Source organism: Eretmochelys imbricata, chromosome 1 (assembly GCF_965152235.1).
Source record: "Eretmochelys imbricata isolate rEreImb1 chromosome 1, rEreImb1.hap1, whole genome shotgun sequence".
In the NCBI taxonomy this organism is placed as follows: domain Eukaryota; kingdom Metazoa; phylum Chordata; order Testudines; family Cheloniidae; genus Eretmochelys; species Eretmochelys imbricata.
This window is the reverse complement of record NC_135572.1, coordinates 465620-484741: the sequence shown is the minus strand read 5'-3', so window position 1 is coordinate 484741 and position 19122 is coordinate 465620. Positions and strand designations below refer to the sequence as shown.

The window sequence follows — 19122 nt, the reverse complement described above, 5'->3', positions numbered from 1 at the left end:
ATGGTGTCCCCAGATGGCTGAGAGGCTCTGAAACTTCAGGGAGTTCTGTTCTCAGGCAGTGGGGTGGGTCTGGAGGGGAAGTGAAGGCAGCTGTAAAAATTATATATATAAAAACAAATGGAAGAAAGGGGAATTTGCTAGTAATGAATATAAATCTGAAGCTAGGAATTGTAGAAAATCGAAAGCCAAGGGGAATAAGGAGAAATCTATGGCCAGCAGATAAGTTTTAAAGTATATTAGGAACAAAAAAAATCCTAATAATGGTATTTGTCCATTACTAAACGGAAATGGTAGAATTATCAAAAATAATAGGCAGATGTGTTAAATAGATGTTCTGTATTTGAAAAAAACCCAGGTGATGTCATCATGCCCTATCATGATGGTAACACTCTTTTCATTTCACTAGTATCTCAGGAGGATTTTAAACAAACTACAGTGACTCCAGAGTGTGGGTACCAACCTCAGGGCGACTGTTAGGAACCAGGGCACAAAACAACTGGTTATCAAGTGTGAACTCCTCAGGCACTATAACAGCCTGGACACGGAGTCACAGACAGTCCCCTTGGGTACGCCACTCTGTCTTGCCACCCCAATACCTTTATGATAGATGGTCCCTTACACCAAAGGTCACAGCAATATTCAGGTTGCTCCTAGTCCCAAAGGACCAGTCGCTTACCCAAGGTCAGTTGCACTTTAGATCTCTCACCAAAGACAATGCTTGTAGCCAATCCTATAATAAACTAGCTAAAAGTAATACTAAATAGGAAAAGGAAACAAGAGAATTATTTACAAGGTTAAAGCAGGTAAACATACATATGCAAATGAGTGACAATCTTAAGTTTCAAAAAATAATAGAAGCTTCTGTAAGCAAGTTCTATATGTTCTTTGGAATCATAGAATCATGGAATATAAGGGTTGGAAGGGACCTCAGGAGGTTATCTAGTCCAACCCCCTGCTCAAAGCAGGACCGATCCCTGACTAAATCATCCCAGCCAGGGCTTTGTTAAGCCTGACCTTAAAAACTTCTAAGGAAGGAGATTCCACCACCTCCCTAGGTAACGCATTCCAGTGTTTCACCACACTCCTAGTGAAAAAGTTTTTCCTAATAACCAACCTAAATCTCCCGCACTGCAACTTGAGACCATTACTCCTTGTTCTGTCATCTGCTACCACTGAGAACAGTCTAGATCCATCCTCTTTGGAACCCCCTTTCAGATAGTTGAAAGCAGCTATCAAACCCCCTGTCAATTCTTCTCTTCTGCAGACTAAACAATCCCAGTTCCCTCAGCTTCTCCTCATAAGTCATGTGTTCCAGTCCCCTAATCATTTTTGTTGCCCTCCGCTGGACTCTTTCCAATTTTTCCACATCCTTCTTGCAGTGTGGGGTCCAAAACTGGACGCAGTACTCCAGATGAGGCCTCACCAATGTCGAATGGAGGGGAACGATCACGTTCCTCGATCTGCTGGCAATGCCCCTACTTATACATCCCAAAATGCCATTGGCCTTCTTGTCAACAAGGGCACACTGTTGACTCATATCCAGCTTCTCGTCCACTGTAACCCCTAGGTCCTTCTCTGCAGAACTGCTGCCTAGCCATTCGGTCCCTAGTCTGTAGCAGTGCATTGGATTCTTCCGTCCTAAGTGCAGGACTCTGCACTTGTCCTTGTTGAACCTCATCAGATTTCTTTTGGCCCAATCCTCCAGTTTGTCTAGGTCCCTCTGTACCCTATCCCTACCTGCATAGTATCTAGGGGACTAGTATCTAGGGGGTGGGATAAGTGTGTATGATCGTTGCAGTGCCCTAGAGGGCAGGTGTGTGCAGGGGTCTGGACACAGAGAATGGCCAACACCCTGTTTCCTGGCAACTGATGGCTTGGCTCTTCCCCCCTGCAAGGTGAGAGCTAAAGGGTTGGAGAACAAAGGAATCCGGTGCCCTCCTGGCTCGGGAAAGGGACAAAGCCCAGAGGAGGAGGGGCTGGAGAGAGTTTCAGTTTGGGGCTAGCTGTGGACATGGAGTGAAGGGCAGATGGGGTTGTCTGGCTCACTGCCCCCCAAAATGGACCCAGCTGAGGGGTCCTGTTCTCTGCACCTACAAGCTCTGTTTTAGACCATGTTCCTGTTGTCTAATAAACCCTCTGTTTTCCTGGCTGGCTGAGAGTCACGTCTGACTGCGGAGTTGGGGGGCAGGGCCCTCTGGCTTCCCCAGGACCCCACCTGGGCAGACTCGCTGTGGGAAGCCCTCGGAGGGGCAGAGGAGGCTGAATGCTCCGAGGTCAGACCCAGGAAGGTGGAAGTTGTGTGAGCTGTTTGCCCTGGGGACAGGCTGCTCTCAGAGAGGAGACTTCCCCAGAGTCCTGCCTGGCTCCATAGGGAGCAGTTTCAGAGCATCACCCGGGGACTCCGTGACTGGCTGCTCTAGCCTTTGTTCCTGGTACAGTGTGAGGAACTTGACTGGCCATCTGTAACGATGCTGGTTCTAGCGGGACCCAGCTGAGAGTGCCAATTCAGGACAAATTGCTTCAAGCAGGGAAGTTACAGGCTGGGATTTCTATGCATACCAAGGCAAACCAAGCCAGCCAAACAGAGAAGACTTTGGTTTTACCCCACTGGCTAACCGCAAGTCACACAAGCAATTCCCTTAGACACTCCAATTTCCCAGTATCACCACCAGTGTCACTCATTATGGGGACAGATGGTTATGAAAACCAGTACTCCAGTAAAAGAGAAAAGGTTCTCTCGATCCCAAAGGACCAAGCCCCAGACCCAGGTCAATATACAAATCAGATCTTACCCACAAATCACGCTGTTGCCAATCCTTTTGAACCTAAAATCTAAAGGTTTAGTCATAAAAGGAAAAACATAGAGATGAGAATTGGTTCAATCGAATCAATGACATACAGTAACGGCCAAGTTCTTGGTTCAGGCTTGTAGCAGTGATGGAATAAACTGCAGGTTCAAATCAAGACTCTGGAGGACATCACAACTGGGTCATCAGTCCTTTGTGTAGAGCTTTCATTTGTAGCAAAGTCCCTCCAGAGGTATGAAGAAGGATTGAAGACAAGATGGAGGAGCTGCAGCAGCTTTTTACAATCTCTTGCCATGTGGTCTCTGCTTTCTTTGTCCCAAAGACAAGCTGCCCATCCCATGGCCTGGAAACACCTCAGAGTCCTGTCCATAGGCAGGTCCCTGCATACCTTGCTGAGTCGCAAGGTGTGTCTGCCTTCTCTCAATGGGTCAGTTGTATAGTTGATGGTCCTTAATGGACCATCCAGAAGGCTAGGCAGAGTTGACACCAACTTGTCTGCGGTGTCACCCAGAAGCATAGCACAAGTTTGAAATACAGACAGTATAGAGCCAATACTTACATCTTTAAATACAAAAATGATACATGCATATAGACAGCATAATCCTAACCAGCAAACCATACCCTTGTCTTAGACACCTTATTTGACCCCCTTTATACAAGATTTGGTGCCACTGCAGGGGCTTGGTTGCAACAATGATCTATACGGTCCCAGTTCATGTCAATCACGTCATAGAGGTCTCCGTTGTCTAGGCGCTCTCTCTGAGCAGTCTCCGTTGTCTAGATGCTCTCTCTGAGCGGTCTCCATTGTCTTCGAGCTCTCTCTGAGTGGTCTCCTTTGTCTTCGAGCTCTCCCTGAGAGGTCTCCACTGTCTAGGCGCTCTCTGAGTGGTCTCCATTGTCTAGGCGCTCTCTCTGAGAGGTCTTCATTGTCTAGGAACTCTCTCTGAACAGTCTCCATTCTCTACGAGCTCTCTTCGAGAGGTCTCTATAGTGACAGGTTTGGTCACAGAGACCCCCTTGGGACTGTCACCTGACGTGCTGAAACTACCTCTGAGCCCGTTTTACCTATCAGCTTGGGACTCCAGAACCCTGTCTTGTTGAGCCAGACACGCAAGCCTGCTGCAAAACAGACCCGTGGTCTGAACCATGTCCCCAAAGCTGCAGGTTTAAACTGAAAACCACTCAGCAGGTACTCCTGTCTGAGCACCCAGACACCCAGCTCCCAATGGGATCCAAACCCCAAATAAATCCATTTTACTCTGTATAAAGATTATGTAGGGTAAACTCATAAATTGTTTGCCCTCTATATCACTGATAGAGAGATACGCACAGCTGTTTCCTCCACCAGGTATTAATCACTTACTCTGGGTTCAATAATAAACAAAAGTGATTTTATTAAGAATAAAAAGTAGGATTAAGTGGTTCCAAGTAATAACAGACAGAACAAAGTAAGTCACCAAGTAAAATAAAGCAAAAACACTCAAATCTAAGCCTAATACATTGAGAAACTAAATACAGGTAAATATCACCCTCAGAGATGTTCCAATAAACTTCTTTCACAGACTAGACTCCTTCTTAGTCTGGGCCCAGTCTTTTCCCCTGGTACAGTTCTTGTTAGTTCCAGGTCAGGTGGTAACTAGGGGATTTTCCATGACTGCAGCCCCTTATGTTCTGTTCCACCCCCTTTTATATCTTTGGCACCAGGCAGGAATCCTTTGTCTCTCTCTGGGTTCCCACCCTTCCTTCTAAATGGAAAAGCACCAGGTTTAAGATGGATTCCAGTACCAGGTGACATGGTCACATGTCCTGTGAGACCTCAAGCCTCCATTCTTTTCGTCCTGACTCACGGGAACACAGGAAGTCTTACAAGTAAACAGAGCCATTTACAACCAATTGTCCTAGTTAATGGAGCCATCAAGATGCCAAGCCACCATTAATGGCCCACACTTTGCATAGTTACTTCAGAGTAATACTTTGTATTTCTAGCTTCAGAGACGAGAATGATACATTCATACAAATAGGATGAACACACTCATTAGATTATAAGCTTTATAAAGTAATGATACTTTACTGGAGACCTTTTGCATGAAGTATATTCCAGTTATATTATATTCACACTCATTAGCATATTTTCATAAAGCATATGGAGGGCAATGTCAAATTCATTGTCTACGAGCTGTATCTGAGAGGTCTCTATTGTCTAGGCACTCTCTCTGAGTGGTCTCCATTTGTCTACAAGCTTTCTCTGAGTGGTCTCCATTTGTCTACAAGCTTTCTCTGAGCGGTCTCCGTTGTCTAGGAGCTTTCTCTGAGCGGTCTCCGTTGTCTAGGAGCTTTCTCTGAGCAGTCTCCTTTGTCTAGAAGCTCTCTCTGAGAGCTCTCCTTTGTCTAGGAGCTCTCTCTGAGTGGTCTGAGTTGTCTGGGTGCTCTCTTTGAGCGGTCTCCGCTGTCTAGGAGCTCTCTTTGAGCGGTCTCTGTTGTCTAGGAGCTCTCTCTGAGCGGTCTCCATTGTCTAGGAGCTCTCTCTGAGCGGTCTCCGTTGTCTAGGCGCTCTCTCTGAGCGGTCTCCGCTGTCCAGGCGCTCTCTCTGAGCGGTCTCCGCTGTCCAGGCGCTCTCTCTGAGCGGTCTCCGCTGTCTAGGCGCTCTCTCTGAGCGGTCTCCGCTGTCTAGGCGCTCTCTCTGAGCGGTCTCCGCTGTCTAGGCGCTCTCTCTGAGCCGTTCCCTTTGTCTACAGTTCCTGAGATAGTGGATTCTTTCCTTGATGGGCTATCAGTATGTTTGGCTCCTCTGTTGTTGTACCTGAAAGGCTGGTTGTGGGTGTTCCCAACCTCACCACCGATTTCAGAAACACACACATAGCAAAAGTTCCTAACTTCCCATACAGTGACAGCACACACAATCCAACAGGACATTAATATTCAACAGATCAAGATGCCTCAGAAGGCATCCTTTGTACCAGGCATACTTTTATTATATGACAGGGGTGAATATAGGGGGATTTCAGGGAGCTGCTTTGAGGTACAGAGTCCCACGGGGGGCATGGAGGAATGTTCTGGTGGGTGGGGTGGACAGCGACCCCTGGCAGCTCGGGCCAACTCTGCATGGCGGTGCTCAGGGAAGAACACCACCTCCACCCCCTGACTCACGGCAGCAGGCCACCCAGCGTGTGGGTCAGTGTCCACATCTGCTGCTGGTGTGCCAATTTCTGCTCCTGGCAGCCTCTGTGCCCAGCACTGGCTCTGCCCCCAGAGACTGCCGCTCGTGCCTTCCCACACCCTGAAAAGCTGAGGGGGGAGGGGTGGGTATTGTGTCTATTTTTGTCTGGGGTATGGGGGCGCAACCAAAAAGTGTAAATCAAGGAGGGCTCAGCTCAAAAACTTTGAAAACTGCTGGATTAGCAGGAAAGGCTCCAACCTGTCGTGGCACTGCCCTAAGCAGCAGGACTGCCTGTCTCTTACGGAGCTGCTGCAAGCCTGAATGCGCACAGCCGGGGCTGCAGCTCACGCCTGCTCCTGCTGCTCCCACTCAGCATGTGTTTGGTGCCCCCAGATCTGGTCAAGTGAGCGAGGCCGTTGCCACTCCCTGGACATCCTGCGCCAGCTGCAGAAGGCCTGGGCTGATAGGCAATTCCGCTTGGTCAACTTCATCCTGAACGTGCCCTACCAGGCCCCACTGCCTGACCGTGCCCGCCGCCCACCCAGCAGGCGCCACCGCCCACCCAAGCAGGAGTACGTTTCCAAGGACAGCGGCACCTTCGTGCTGGCTGGTGAGTGCTGCATGAGCAGTGGGGCCCATAGTCATTGATATCAGGGCTTGATTGACCAGTGGGGTGTATCAGAGATTCACAGGTCTGGGCTATGCCCCAGCTTGAAACCAGTCCCTTGGGAGCGAACCCTATAGTGTGCTGGGCCCCAAAGAGCCACACAGGGCAGGCCTGCAGCCTCCAAGACTATGAGACGTGGCCTTTGGGCACCAGCAAACCTGCCTCTCCCCGTGGCTTCCTGTAGTGATTCCAGCCCAGCCAGGTGCCTGTGGGAGGCTGGTACTGGCCCCGTCAGGGCGCCAAGCTCTCAGGGAGCATTTGCAGTGATACCAGGCAGCCTTTGCAAACAAGGTAACATTTTATTAGTCACCTGGCTACAGAATCCAAAAGGTCTTGGCTAGCTCAGAGAGGCAAAGGTGAAGCCATATCCACCCTGGCCAAGCCAGTGCAAAACACCAGTCAAGTGCCTGTCTCTGTCCTGACCCATTCCCAGGGCAGAGCAGCCAACGTCTTCAGAAACCCCTGCTGGCCATTTCCAGTCCTTTGTCTCCAGGCAGGGCATGTGGAGTTCACAATCCCACTGCCAGAGCTCCCCACTGCTGAGTGTTGGGCATTCCGTCGTTGGGACTTCCTAGTGTTTCTCTGACCCGGTGTTAATCTGGCTCGGTTTCAACTAGTTCCTTAACTACCCTGTTTATTCCATCCAGGCAGCACAGTGGCCCCCACAGGTAGCAATGCAAAGTATAGAGGAAACTGAGGCATGTGAAGGAATAATGAAAATATTACCAAAAATTCCCACTTTGTCACAGGCTGCACGGGGGGGTGGGGGGGAGGTGGGTCTGAGCAGAGCTGCAACCAGAGCCAGCACTCTCCCTCCCAGGGAGACATGGACTCCGCTCTGTCCAATGAAGCCACCTGGAGTTCCCAGGAGTCTCTCCAAGGAGTGTAGGACTTGAGCTGCTGTGGCCCTGGCTGGTTCCCATCCTCACTGGAAGTTTCAGGCTCCAGACTTGGGGGAAACTCACCCATCCCACCCACTGTCCCAGAGTCCAGAACTGGGGCAGCAGTGCCCCAGGAGTGTCCACAGCTCAGAGGGTCTCCATCACCAAGGTACAGGGCTTATGCTGGGCCAGTGCCCCTGTGTGTACACCTGTGTGCAAGGCCTCAGCTGTGGCTCCAGCACCTCTTTGGGCCTCTTGGGGTTGCCAGAGTCTTCACCTCTTCTCTCCCTGAATCCAGGCACAGCAGAACTCAAAGCCCTGATGGAGAAAAGCCTGCTAACCTTGAGGAACATCATCCTCTCACCCCATGCCATGGAGCTCCGGGAGGAGGCAGAGAGCTGGATCAGTACCTTGCGTGGCTTTGGTGAGGGCCTGGGGGTGTGAAGGGGAAACGTTTGGCCAGAAGCTGGGAGTGGGTGACAGGGGATGGATCACTTGATGATGACCTGTTCTGTTCATTCCCTTTGGGGCACCTGGCACAGGTTGGGCAGGAGGGGGTGACAGGTTGATTTCCGCCCAGGTGTTCCCTTTTCTTACAGCTGCTTTGCTTGGTGTTGGCTTCTCCTTTCACGGTCTGCCTGCACCACAATGTGAGCCCAGGCTCTGCGGGAACTGGAGTTTGCAGGCCTGGGCTTAAACATCCACACTGAATACTGATCCTAGGGTTCGGATTTCTGGACCAGGAACTCGTACCCATGCTCACGTGTCCACACTGCACGACGCAGAGCCCAGTCCAACCAGCTTCTCCCAGGCTTCCTCGTGCCCTCCCCAGCTGTAGCCTCTGTAGCCTTGTTTGAGGTGCACTGTGGGAAAACGTGACTGTCCATCCCATGGCACTTGACAGGAAGTTCTTGCAGCCCAACAATGCTTCCAGCCAAGCTGTCTTGTGGGTCTGCACCAGGAGTGCTGGAGCCTGTGTAGAAGTGGGGGTGTGGGGGGGTTGGCGCCAGAGCTGTGGCTACCCTGCTCCTCCTCTTCTCCCCGAGGCCCCACCCCGAGGGCCCACCCCCGGCCAGGCTGGAAGCTGAAGTCAGGCCATGGTAAGAGTTGCCCAGGGAGCCCAGGCCACTGTGGGGAGCCCTGGACCCTCCACCTGCCCTGGCCAGGGGGCCTGAAAGCAAGCCCCCAGCCACGTCCCCACTCCCTTTGAGAGAATGGACTTTCCAAACTGCGCCAGACCATTGATGGGATCCACATGCCCACAGTTTGCCCTCCTCAAAGGGCGCTACTCCATTGTTATGCAGGCCCTTTTGGGCCACAGAAGCCAATTTGTGAACACCAGTGTGGCCTGCACTGAAAAAGTTCATGATGCCAGGGCTTTCCTCTGATCAAGGGTCTACATTCATGGACACTATTCCCTTCAAATTATACCAAAGGACATAATGGGAGTTACTGTCCCTACTGTTATTCTAGGGGACCCTGCATACCCCCTTTTGTCTTGGCTTATGAAGCCATCTCCTGTTCTCCAAGGGCTTGGTGTGGGTGTAGAGGGGTGGTTGAATGTGCGATTGGTAGATTGAAATCTCACTGGCGCTGTTTATAGAACTGTTTTGATCCCAGTGTTATTAATGCTGTCTGCATCACTGTGTCTTGCTGTGCCCGTCACAATCTTTGTGAATCCAAAGGTGGGCCGTTTGCCCTGGGTGGCTAAACTGGTGCACTCAGCCAGCAAGTGCACATGGGCAACGGACACCAGGGATGCTTTGTGTGCTCACACGATGGACTTGCACGGACCAGCAGAGGAGGGAGAATAAGATATTTGTAGAGCAATTTTTATAGTAAATGAAGTTTTTCAAGCGATTGCCGTGTCCATCCCACTTCAGCTGTGTGCACACCCAGTGCACCAGCGTCAGAGATTTCCCTAAGTGATACCTGTCGGGGCAGCATATGCTCATGCTGCTGCTGCTTGTGGTCTAAAGGTCAGAGCCATAGCCACCCCCCCTCAGTTCCTTCTTACGATCTGTGATGGCTGTCAGAGCATGCTACCGCAAGTCTTTTCCTCTTTCTTAGTGTTTTTTAGTTTACGTAGTTGGTATTTGTTAGCAGTCTTAGTGTAGTGTTTTAGCAGTAGGGTTCCCTTTTCTTTTACTAGTGTACTTCCTTTATGCTTCATTTCCTGTCAGTTCTGGGCACCGATGCCCAGTGCTGGGGCATGCCTTGGTTCATGGGCTTCAAACCTTGCAATGGATGCCAATACCAGTCAGTGACCCGCACTCCAGGTGCTTGAAGTGCCTAGGAGAAGCTCACATCAGTGACGATTGCCAGATTTGCAGGGACTTTAAGCCCGGAACCTAAAAGGACCAGGAGGTCAGATTTGAGGACTTCAGTAACTCAGCTAGAGGTTATGGGCCTACTGCAGAAATGGACAGGCAAGGTTTTCTGGCCTGTGATGTGCAGAAGGTCAGACTTGATAATCACGATAGTCCCTTCTGGCCTTAGTGGTCTGTGAGTCAGGTTAAAGCCCCTCCTTATGGACGCAGCCCTGCTCCCAGCCTTGCAACCTTCCCGCTCAGGGCAGTCACCAACCACCGCCGCTTGCGTTAGGAACGCTCCTCCTGTTGAGGCAGAGTTTCAGCGCTGATCTCTGATACCCAAGAAGAAACACTGGAAGATGGCATTGAGGGACCCATGATCCAGAAGCTCGAGATCCCAGGTACCACTGTCCAGCAATCAACGTGGGAAGCAGTTTACAGTGCGCTTTGAGCCAAGGCCCTGCCTGGTGCACGTGGAGCCTCTGGCAGGGTTGTCGACTGGTACCAGTACCATTGAATGCCAGCCTGTTCCTCTGTGCCGTCCTCTCTGGCTCAGCAGCAGCGAGAGACTCTCCCGGTGCTGTTGTGTAGTCCTAAAATGTTATGTTTGTATTTTGTACCATTTAAAATAAAGGCCTAATGTGCCATTAATAAAAATGCATCAGCCAGAATTTCTTTGTGTCTGGCCTGATTTCAAGGTCACCACTTCATTACAGGCTTAGCATTTTAAAATAAGTTAAAAAATGCCATAATTGTTTTTCTTCTGCATTGCAATTTGATGTTCCTGTTCAAAATGTTTTGTGTAAATTAATTCTGTTTTGTATATAAATAAAAAATAAATATTAAAAAATAAGTATAAAAGCCATCACTAAACCAAATATTCTAAAAAAAACCCCCAAACAAATGCAAGGGCGCCAAAGAATTACTACATGCCCCTATTAAAATATCAAAAAATAGCAAATTAACAACTCTAAAAATAAAACAGGCACCTATCAATAAAAACAAATAGTTGTAATAAAAAACCAGCATAAAATAACTCCCTAAAAAATTAATAAAAAAACAAAATAAAAAATAAAAAAACTATTTAAAAAAACAAACACTCATCGAACAACAATTGATTACAGCATGATGGTGCAAAACTCATTGGTCCCAATAAAAAAAGTCACTATATAAACAGGGTGACTTGCCTTAAAATTTTGGATTCGTCCTGCCAAGACTTCCCCAAAGCATCATGTCATGCTCGACAGAACCCAGCTCCTCCCTACCCGTGATCAGCCTAGCTGGCCACTAGATTGATCCAAACTCTAAACTAGTAACTATAACATTGACTGGCGGGGCAGAGTGTGTGTGTGTGTGTGTGTGTGTGTAATTAAATGAATATGCTAATTGTTGTATCTTCAATAAAAGCGGCGTATGGCCATTTCCCCCTCAAAAAAATCCCGTGTGCTTCTTATAAGCACAACAGTCACACCAAAGCATGCAGTGTGCCAAGTCTGTTGGTGCAGAACATGCTAGCTGCTAGAGTTCAGCATCCAGTCCGGTGGGCACCTCCAGACACTGGTATCCCCTTGTGAGGTGCTGTCGGGGGGCAAACCAGATGTGATTTCCCTGGTGCTGTCCACTCTGGACTCCTGTCACTGTTCCCTGGCACCCAGAGGCATGGCACCTCCTTGGTTAAAAGACTCAGGTTCATTGTCTGAGTCAGAAGTTGGATCTTATGTCTTGGCCACATCACATAAACCATCACTCTTCTCCAAGAAGTTCTCACTCTGGTATCCAGCAGTGGCTCTGCGTTGGTCAGTCAGTAGGGAGCCTTGGTTGGGAAGAAGTGAAGAACGTAAGAACGGCCAGACTGGGTCAGACCAATGGTCCAGCTAGCTCTCTCTCCTTTCTTCCCACAGTGGCCAGTGCTAGAGCTTCAGGGGGAATGTACAGAACAAGGCAATTTGAGTGACTCACCTGTCTTCTCCTCCCGGCTTCTGGTAGTCAGAGGTTTAGGGTTGCCCCAGCATGGGGTTGCATCCCTGACCATCTTGGCCATTAGCTTTGATAGACCTGTCCTCCATGAACTTATCTGGTTCTTCTTTGAGTGATGTCCTTATGGGTGCTCCACTTGTAGGTGCGGCAGTGCCCCCTGCAGCTGGTATTGGAGATCTTCATCAGCAGTGCCCATTGGACTTCTCCCATCTCATGCAGTGTGCAGGACGTATATATAGCACTGTGTGGTCCAGCCACCCCTAATTCCTTCTCTACCACCTTTGGTCTGGGACAGAATCCACAGCAGAGCCCGCTTCTCCTATTCCTTCAGTAGATAGTATCTTACCTGCTAGCGTAGCATAGTTAGTATTTTCTTCTTCTTCTCTTTTCTTCTCCTAAAAAAAAAGTTTTTTTCTTTTGGTTTTGTTTAACTTTACCTCTACAGTTATCTCATTGTGACGTTGCACCCCATAGGGCTTTATGGAAATATGCTTATGAATGTATATATGACATAACTGGAATATGTTTTATGCTACATATGCCATGTAACATATCTCTGTAAAGGTTATGATCTACTGAATCTAGTCCTCCTCTTTGTATGCATGTATCATCTTTGTATTTGAAGTTATGAATATTGGCTGTGTACTTGCTTGATTTTAAGTAGCCTTAGTAAAACATTTGGTCAGCTTCTTGAGAAAGGAATGTGCAAGTTAAGTGCCCAGTCAAGAAACACTTAATGGACAATAGATCTTGGAAGACTCCAATCCACATAAGAAGTCTACTTGAGGACGTTCAAGGTAGCATGTGAACCATGGCTGCTACCTGTAAGTTCTGAGTCATGCATAGACATGTGACTTGCCCATGTGACTCCAAAACTCCATCTTGTAGCTGGGATTCTACACAGGGGGAGGGAGGGGTGTCCACCCACAAGAGGAAGTCTATTTAAATCCCTGGGAGACCCCTCCATTTCGTCTTCAGCTGGCTCAAGAGATAGCCTCTCCATCCCCAAAGGATACCTGAAGGAAACTGGAACAAAGGACAGTAACTACAGGTGGTGTGAATGATTGCTGGACCCAGACTAGAAGGAGACTAGTCTGTAAAAGGAAGTTTACTGGAACACCTCTGAAGGTGAGGTTTTGTCTGTATTCAGTCTTCTTACTATATTAGGCATAGGCTTGCGTGTTTTATTTTACTTGTAATTCACTTTGTTCTGTCTCTTACTACTTGGAACCACTTAAATCCTACTTTCTGTAGTTAATAAAATCACTTTTTACTTATTATTTAACCCAGAGTATGTATTAATACCGCGGGGGGGGGCGACGACCGGCTGTGCGTATCTCTTTATCAGTGTTATAGAGGGCGAACAATTTATGAGTTTACCCTGTATAAACTTTATACAGGGTAAAATGGATTTATTTGGGGTTTGGACCCATTGGGAGTTGGACATCTGAGTGTTAAAGATAGGAACACTTCTTAAGCTGCTTTTCAGTTAAGCCTGCAGTTTGTGGGAACATGGTTCAAACCTCGGTCTGTGTTTGTAGCCAGCAAGCATGTCTGGCACAACCAGGCAGGGTTCTGGAGTCCAAAGTTGGCAGGGAAAGCAGGAGCAGAAGTAGTCTTGGCACATCGGTTGGCAGCCCCAAGGGAGTTTCTGTGATCCAACCTGTCACACTCATAGCTAGGTTTCTCTTTTTTCCTGCTTCCTGCCTGGAAAGCCTTTTTCTGTCACCCTTATACCTGAATCCTCTGGGTTTAAGAGGTGTGTTTCCTGCAGGGCTACTTTCCCAGTAACGGACGGCCAAACTAAGTGCATCCACTGTTTGGGAGAGGGGACACATCCTGCAAAAGTGTTCCCACTGCCTCGAACTTCTCATAGAGAAATTGCTGCAGCTGGCATTGGATCTGGGCCCAGACTCCTCCCCAGAGAGGGTCCCACACAATTCTAGGTCATCTGCTAATCCTCACTCCCCACATCCTGTGAAGAGAAAGTCATCCCTTTCTTGCTTGGACAGAAAGAAATGGGCTCCCTCCTCACACTCTGAGGTGCACATCATCGGAACACCATCCCTGGCCAGGTCTGTGGCCTCAACATTATCTGGCAGGGGACACAGCTCCAGGGCCCGTCCAAGTCCCTCTGGTACTGACACAAAGAAAAGGTCTACAGACCCTAACTGGGCAACCTACAGCTCTGAGGAATGAGACAGGCCAAATGCAGGAGCTATGGCGCTAGCACCCTTTCCTATATCAACGAAGTCGTCAGCACCGAGTAAGCCCTTGGCACCATCCAAATCATCGGCCCCTGGCCAAGTCTTCAGTGCCAACCAAGCCATCAGCACTGACCAAATCTTCAGTGCCAACCAAGTTTCTGGTGCCATCTACTGACACCTCAGGGGCATACACCCTTCCTTTGGCACCGTCTTTACACTACCACTGATGATGCTTTTTCCCCCTCCACAAGACTTTAGATACTATAAAGACCTGTTAGTATCAGACACTCCTTCGATATGACCTCCCCTGACTTTCACCCTCCTCTCCAGACTCACGACACTCCCCCCTCTCTCCGCCTTGGATCATAGAATATCAGGGTTTGAAGGGACCTCAGGAAGTCATCAAAGCAGGACCAATCCCCAATTTTTGCCCCAGATCCCAAATGGCCCCCTCAAGGATTGAACTCACAACCCTGGGTTTAGCAGGCCAATGCTCAAACCACTGAGCTATCCCTCCCCCCCAAGGGATGGTACCTCCCTTCCCCAGCGATGAGGATAAAGAGGAGGAGGAAGACATCACTTCCTCATCTACTAGACAAATCACACCTGCTCATCCTCACTACCCATGGTCTACCTCTGGTCTTCAGTCTTGGCAGGAACTACCATGGATGCAGCTACATGTACCACTCCCTCCAAACTGACCATATTGGGACTCGGGTCATGTGCAGGGCACAATTCGAAAGCTCTCCCAGAGAGCAAAGCTGGAGACCTACACCTCTCCCCTCTCCATCAGTCTCTTGCCCTCCGGAAGCTGAACCCCCGCTGTTACCAACTGAAGAGGAAGAACAAGAGGAGCAACAGAAGGAGGAGGCTCCACCAACACTAGGTTTTTCCTTCTTCCCTGTTGAGGCTATCGTGCCTCCACCCCTACGTCTGCCAACAACTTCAGGCACTTTCAAGATCTATTCCACAGGATTGCAGACTTCCTACAGATCCTTTTGGAGGAAGTCAAGGACCAGCAGCATAAACTACTGGATATCTCTACACATTCTCTTCCTCCAAGATTGCTCTACCCATCAACAAGGCTCTTTTTGACCTCACAAAGGTGTTGTGGCAGACCCCGGCATCCATCCCTCTGACCTGCAAATGCACCAACAAGAAATACTCTGTTCTGGCAAAGGACACAGAATTTCTGTTCTTGCACACACCCACCCAAATTCTTTGGTAGTCAATGTGGTGCAAGAGAAAGGCTGTCAATATCAATCTCATTCTAGTCATCCAGACAGAGATCGGAAATGCCTAGACTTGTTTGGATGCAAAGCGTAGTCATCAGCCATGCTCCAATTTAGAATCTCAAACTACAAAGCCCTTATGGCTAAGTATAACTACTTAAACTACTCCATAAGAACATAAGAATGGCCATACTAGGTCAGACCAAAGGTCCATTTAGCCCAGTATCCTATCTTCCGACAGTGGCCAATGCTAGGTGCTTCAGAGGGAATGAACAGAACAGGTAATCATCAAGTGATCCAACCTCTGTCACCCATTCCCAGCTTCTGGCAAATTGGAGGAACTCTGCCAGGACATACCAAAGGCCAAGAAAGAGCAATTCCAGTCCCTGATATCGGAAAGGCACCTCCCAGCTCAAACAGCCCTACTAGACTCATTAGACTTTGCAGATACTGCTACCCGATCCATCGCAACTGCTGTGGTTAGGAGGAATGCATCCTGGCTCCACCTCTTGGGTTTTCCTAAGGAGGTACAAACCACGGTAGAGGACTTATCTTTTGGGGGCCAGAAACTATTCTCGGAGTACATGGACAATTCTCTATACTCCTTTAAGGACTCCCAAGCTACATTCTGATCTCTTGGCATCTACACGCCAGCGCCAAAGAGACCTCATGGAAGTACCAACTCCCGCCACAATCCCGAACACAGCAGTACACTCCTTAACAGCACTATGACACCCAGCGCCAAAAACAGAGGCCTCCTACCAAATGTAGACAACCCACTGTTCAAGAGGCTACCTCTCTCACACATCCACTGAAGCTGCAATTTTGAAGGTGTGGTCAAGACCCTGAGACTCCTTCCCCTCTTCCAGTCATTCTCAGCATCTTCAAGGTCCTAGCAGTTTGGCAACTGTTTAGCTCCATTTTCCCCATCTTGGAGACTCATCACCTCAGACAAGTGGGTGCTAGAAATAAGCAAGGAAGGATACTCCATCCCCTTCCTATCTATCCCACTTGCCATCCCCCCTCCTGGTCCCTCTTCAGGGACCCTCTCACAATTCCATTTATTTATTCTAAAAAATAAATCCTCTTCTGCAACTGGGAGCCATAATACTGGTCCCTTCCCAGCATGTGAGACAGGGTTTCTAATCCCACTATTTCCTGATCCAGAAGAAATTCAGTGACTGGCGACCCATCCTGGATCTTCGATAGCCATTGCAACATTTTAAGGTGTTTACCCTTTCCACTATTATCCCAGCCCTAGAACAGGGAGACTGGTTCTTGGCCCTTGACGTCCAAGACGCATAATTTCATATTATAATACACCCTGCCTACAGACGATTTCTCTGATTCGTCATGGGCAATGATCACTACCAGTACAAAATACTGCCCTTCGGGCTGTCCACAGTGCCTTGGGTATTCTTCAAGGTCCTGGCGGTAGTCAATGCCTACCTCAGAAAACAAGGAGTCATCATCTTTCCATACTTGGACGACTGGCTTCTCAAGGCCCCATCCAAAACTGACACTCTCCAAGCTGTCCACGTAACGATGGACCTGGTCATGAAACTAGGCCTCCTCATGAATCTAGAAGATGAGATAACTGGTTCTGTGGATGAAGGGAAAGCAGTGGACGTGTTATTCCTCGACTTTAGCAAAGCTTTTGACACGGTCTCCCACAGTATTCTTGTCAGCAAGTTAAAGAAGTATGGGCTGGATGGATGCACTACAAGGTGGGTAGAAAGTTGGCTAGATTGTCGGGCTCAACGGGTAGTGATCAATGGTTCCATGTCCAGTTGGCAGCCGGTATCTAGTGGAGTGCCCCAAGGGTCGGTCCTGGGGCCGGTTTTGTTCAATATCTTCATTAATGATCTGGAGGATGGTGTGGATTGCACCCTCAGCAAGTTTGCGGATGACACTAAACTGGGAGGAGTGGTAGATATGCTGGAGGGTAGGGATAGGATTCAGAGGGACCTAGACAAATTGGAGGATTGGGCCAAAAGAAATCTGATGAGGTTCAACAAGGACAAGTGCAGAGTCCTGCACTTAGGACGGAAGAATCCAATGCACCGCTACAGACTAGGGACTGAATGGCTAGGCAGCAGTTCTGCAGAGAAGGACCTAGGGGTTACAGTGGACGAGAAGCTGGATATGAGTCAACAGTGTGCCCTTGTTGCCAAGAAGGTCAATGGCATTTTGGGATGTATAAGTAGGGGCATTGCCAGCAGATCGAGGGACGTGATCGTTCCCCTCTATTCAACATTGGTGAGGCCTCATCTGGAGTAGTGTGTCCAGTTTTGGGCCCCACACTACAAGAAGGATGTGGAGAAATTGGAGAGAGTCCAGCGAAGGGCAACAAAAATGATTAGGGGACTGGAACACATGAGTTATGAGGAGAGGCTGAGGGAACTGGGATTGTTTAGTCTACGGAAGAGAAGAATGAGGGGGGATTTGATAGCTGCTTTTAACTACTTGAAAGATGGGTCCAAAGAGGATGGATCTAGACTATTCTCAGTGATAGCAGATGACAGGACAAGGAGTAATGTCTCAAGTTGCAGTGGGGGAGGTTTAGGTTGGATATTAGGAAAAACTTTTTCACTAGGAGGGTGGTGAAACACTGGAATGCGTTACCTAGGGAGGTGGTGGAATCCCCTTCCTTAGAAGTTTTTAAGGTCTGGCTTGACAAAGCCCCGGCTGGGATGATTTAGTTGGGATTGGTCCTGCTCTGGGCAGGGGGTTGGACTAGATGGCCTCCAGAGGTCCCTTCCAACTCTGTTATTCTATGATTCTATGATAAGAGTCCACTTTAATGCCAGTTCAACAGCTGGAATTCATCGTTACACAACTGGATGGCATACCAGCAAGAGCCTTCCTACCACCTCACAGATTCTTCACACATCTGGTATCCAACGCCCGGGTCTGCCCTCAGATCTCTGCCAGAACCTGTCTCCAACTTCTAGGCCACATGGCCATGTTTGTGGTCAGGCACTCAAGACTACATATGGAATGTCTTCAGACATGGCTCCATTCAGTATATCTTCCCCACAAACAGCCTCCACAAACTCTTATCCATGCTGATGCAAGTCAAGGACTCACTACTGTGGTGGACACAGCCCTACAATGTCTGTGTAAAAGTTTCTTTCTTCCAACCAACATCGATTATGATCCTAACAACCAGTGCCTCCCTAATCGGTTGGGGAGCACATCTCCAAGATCACACAGTTCAGGGCAGATGGTTGTTCACAGACTCCACCCTACACATCAATCTCCTAGAACTATGAGCAGTCTGCAACTCCAATTGAAATTTCTTACCTCTACTTAGAGCAGGGGTTGGCAACCTTCAGCATGTGGCCCATCAGGGTAATCTGCTGGCGGGCCGTGAGACAATTTGTTTACATTGACTGTCCACGGGCACAGCTCCCCGCAGGTTCCAGTGACCACGGTTCACCATTCCCGGCCACTGGGAGCTGCGGGAAGTAGCACAGGCTGCGGGAACATGCTGGCTGCCGCTTCCTGCAGCTCCCAGTGGCCGGGAATGGCGAACCATGGCCACTGGGAGCTGCAGAGGACCATGCCTGAGGACGGTCAATGTAAACAAAAATCTCACCTGCATGTCTTACATCAACAGGAAGGGTGGAGTGAGATCCCGCTCTTTATGCTCAGAGGCATTCAAACTGTGGAACTGGTGTATTCAGAACAGCATCTCTATTTCAGCAGCGGACCTCCCTGGACACCAGAACACCAGTGCAGACACATTGAGCAGGAGTTTCTCCTATGATCATGAGTGGGAACTGGATATGTAAGCACTTCAGCCCATCTTCAACCACTGGGGCCGCCCCACCATAGATCTCTTTACCACTCAGCACAACACCTGCTTCCCTCAATTCT

At 48.9% G+C, this 19122-nt stretch overlaps 1 protein-coding gene across 1 annotated transcript in view; it reads left to right on the top strand.

The window, feature by feature from the left end:
- Window positions 1–19122, top strand: part of LOC144258885 (dynein heavy chain domain-containing protein 1-like) — a 129556-nt gene that overhangs the window by 21699 nt on the left and 88735 nt on the right. The window contains exons 6-7 of the mRNA XM_077807023.1: window positions 6358–6574; window positions 7811–7936. Coding sequence (XP_077663149.1) covers window positions 6358–6574; window positions 7811–7936 — 343 coding nt within the window. The remainder of the gene's footprint in view (window positions 1–6357; window positions 6575–7810; window positions 7937–19122) is intronic.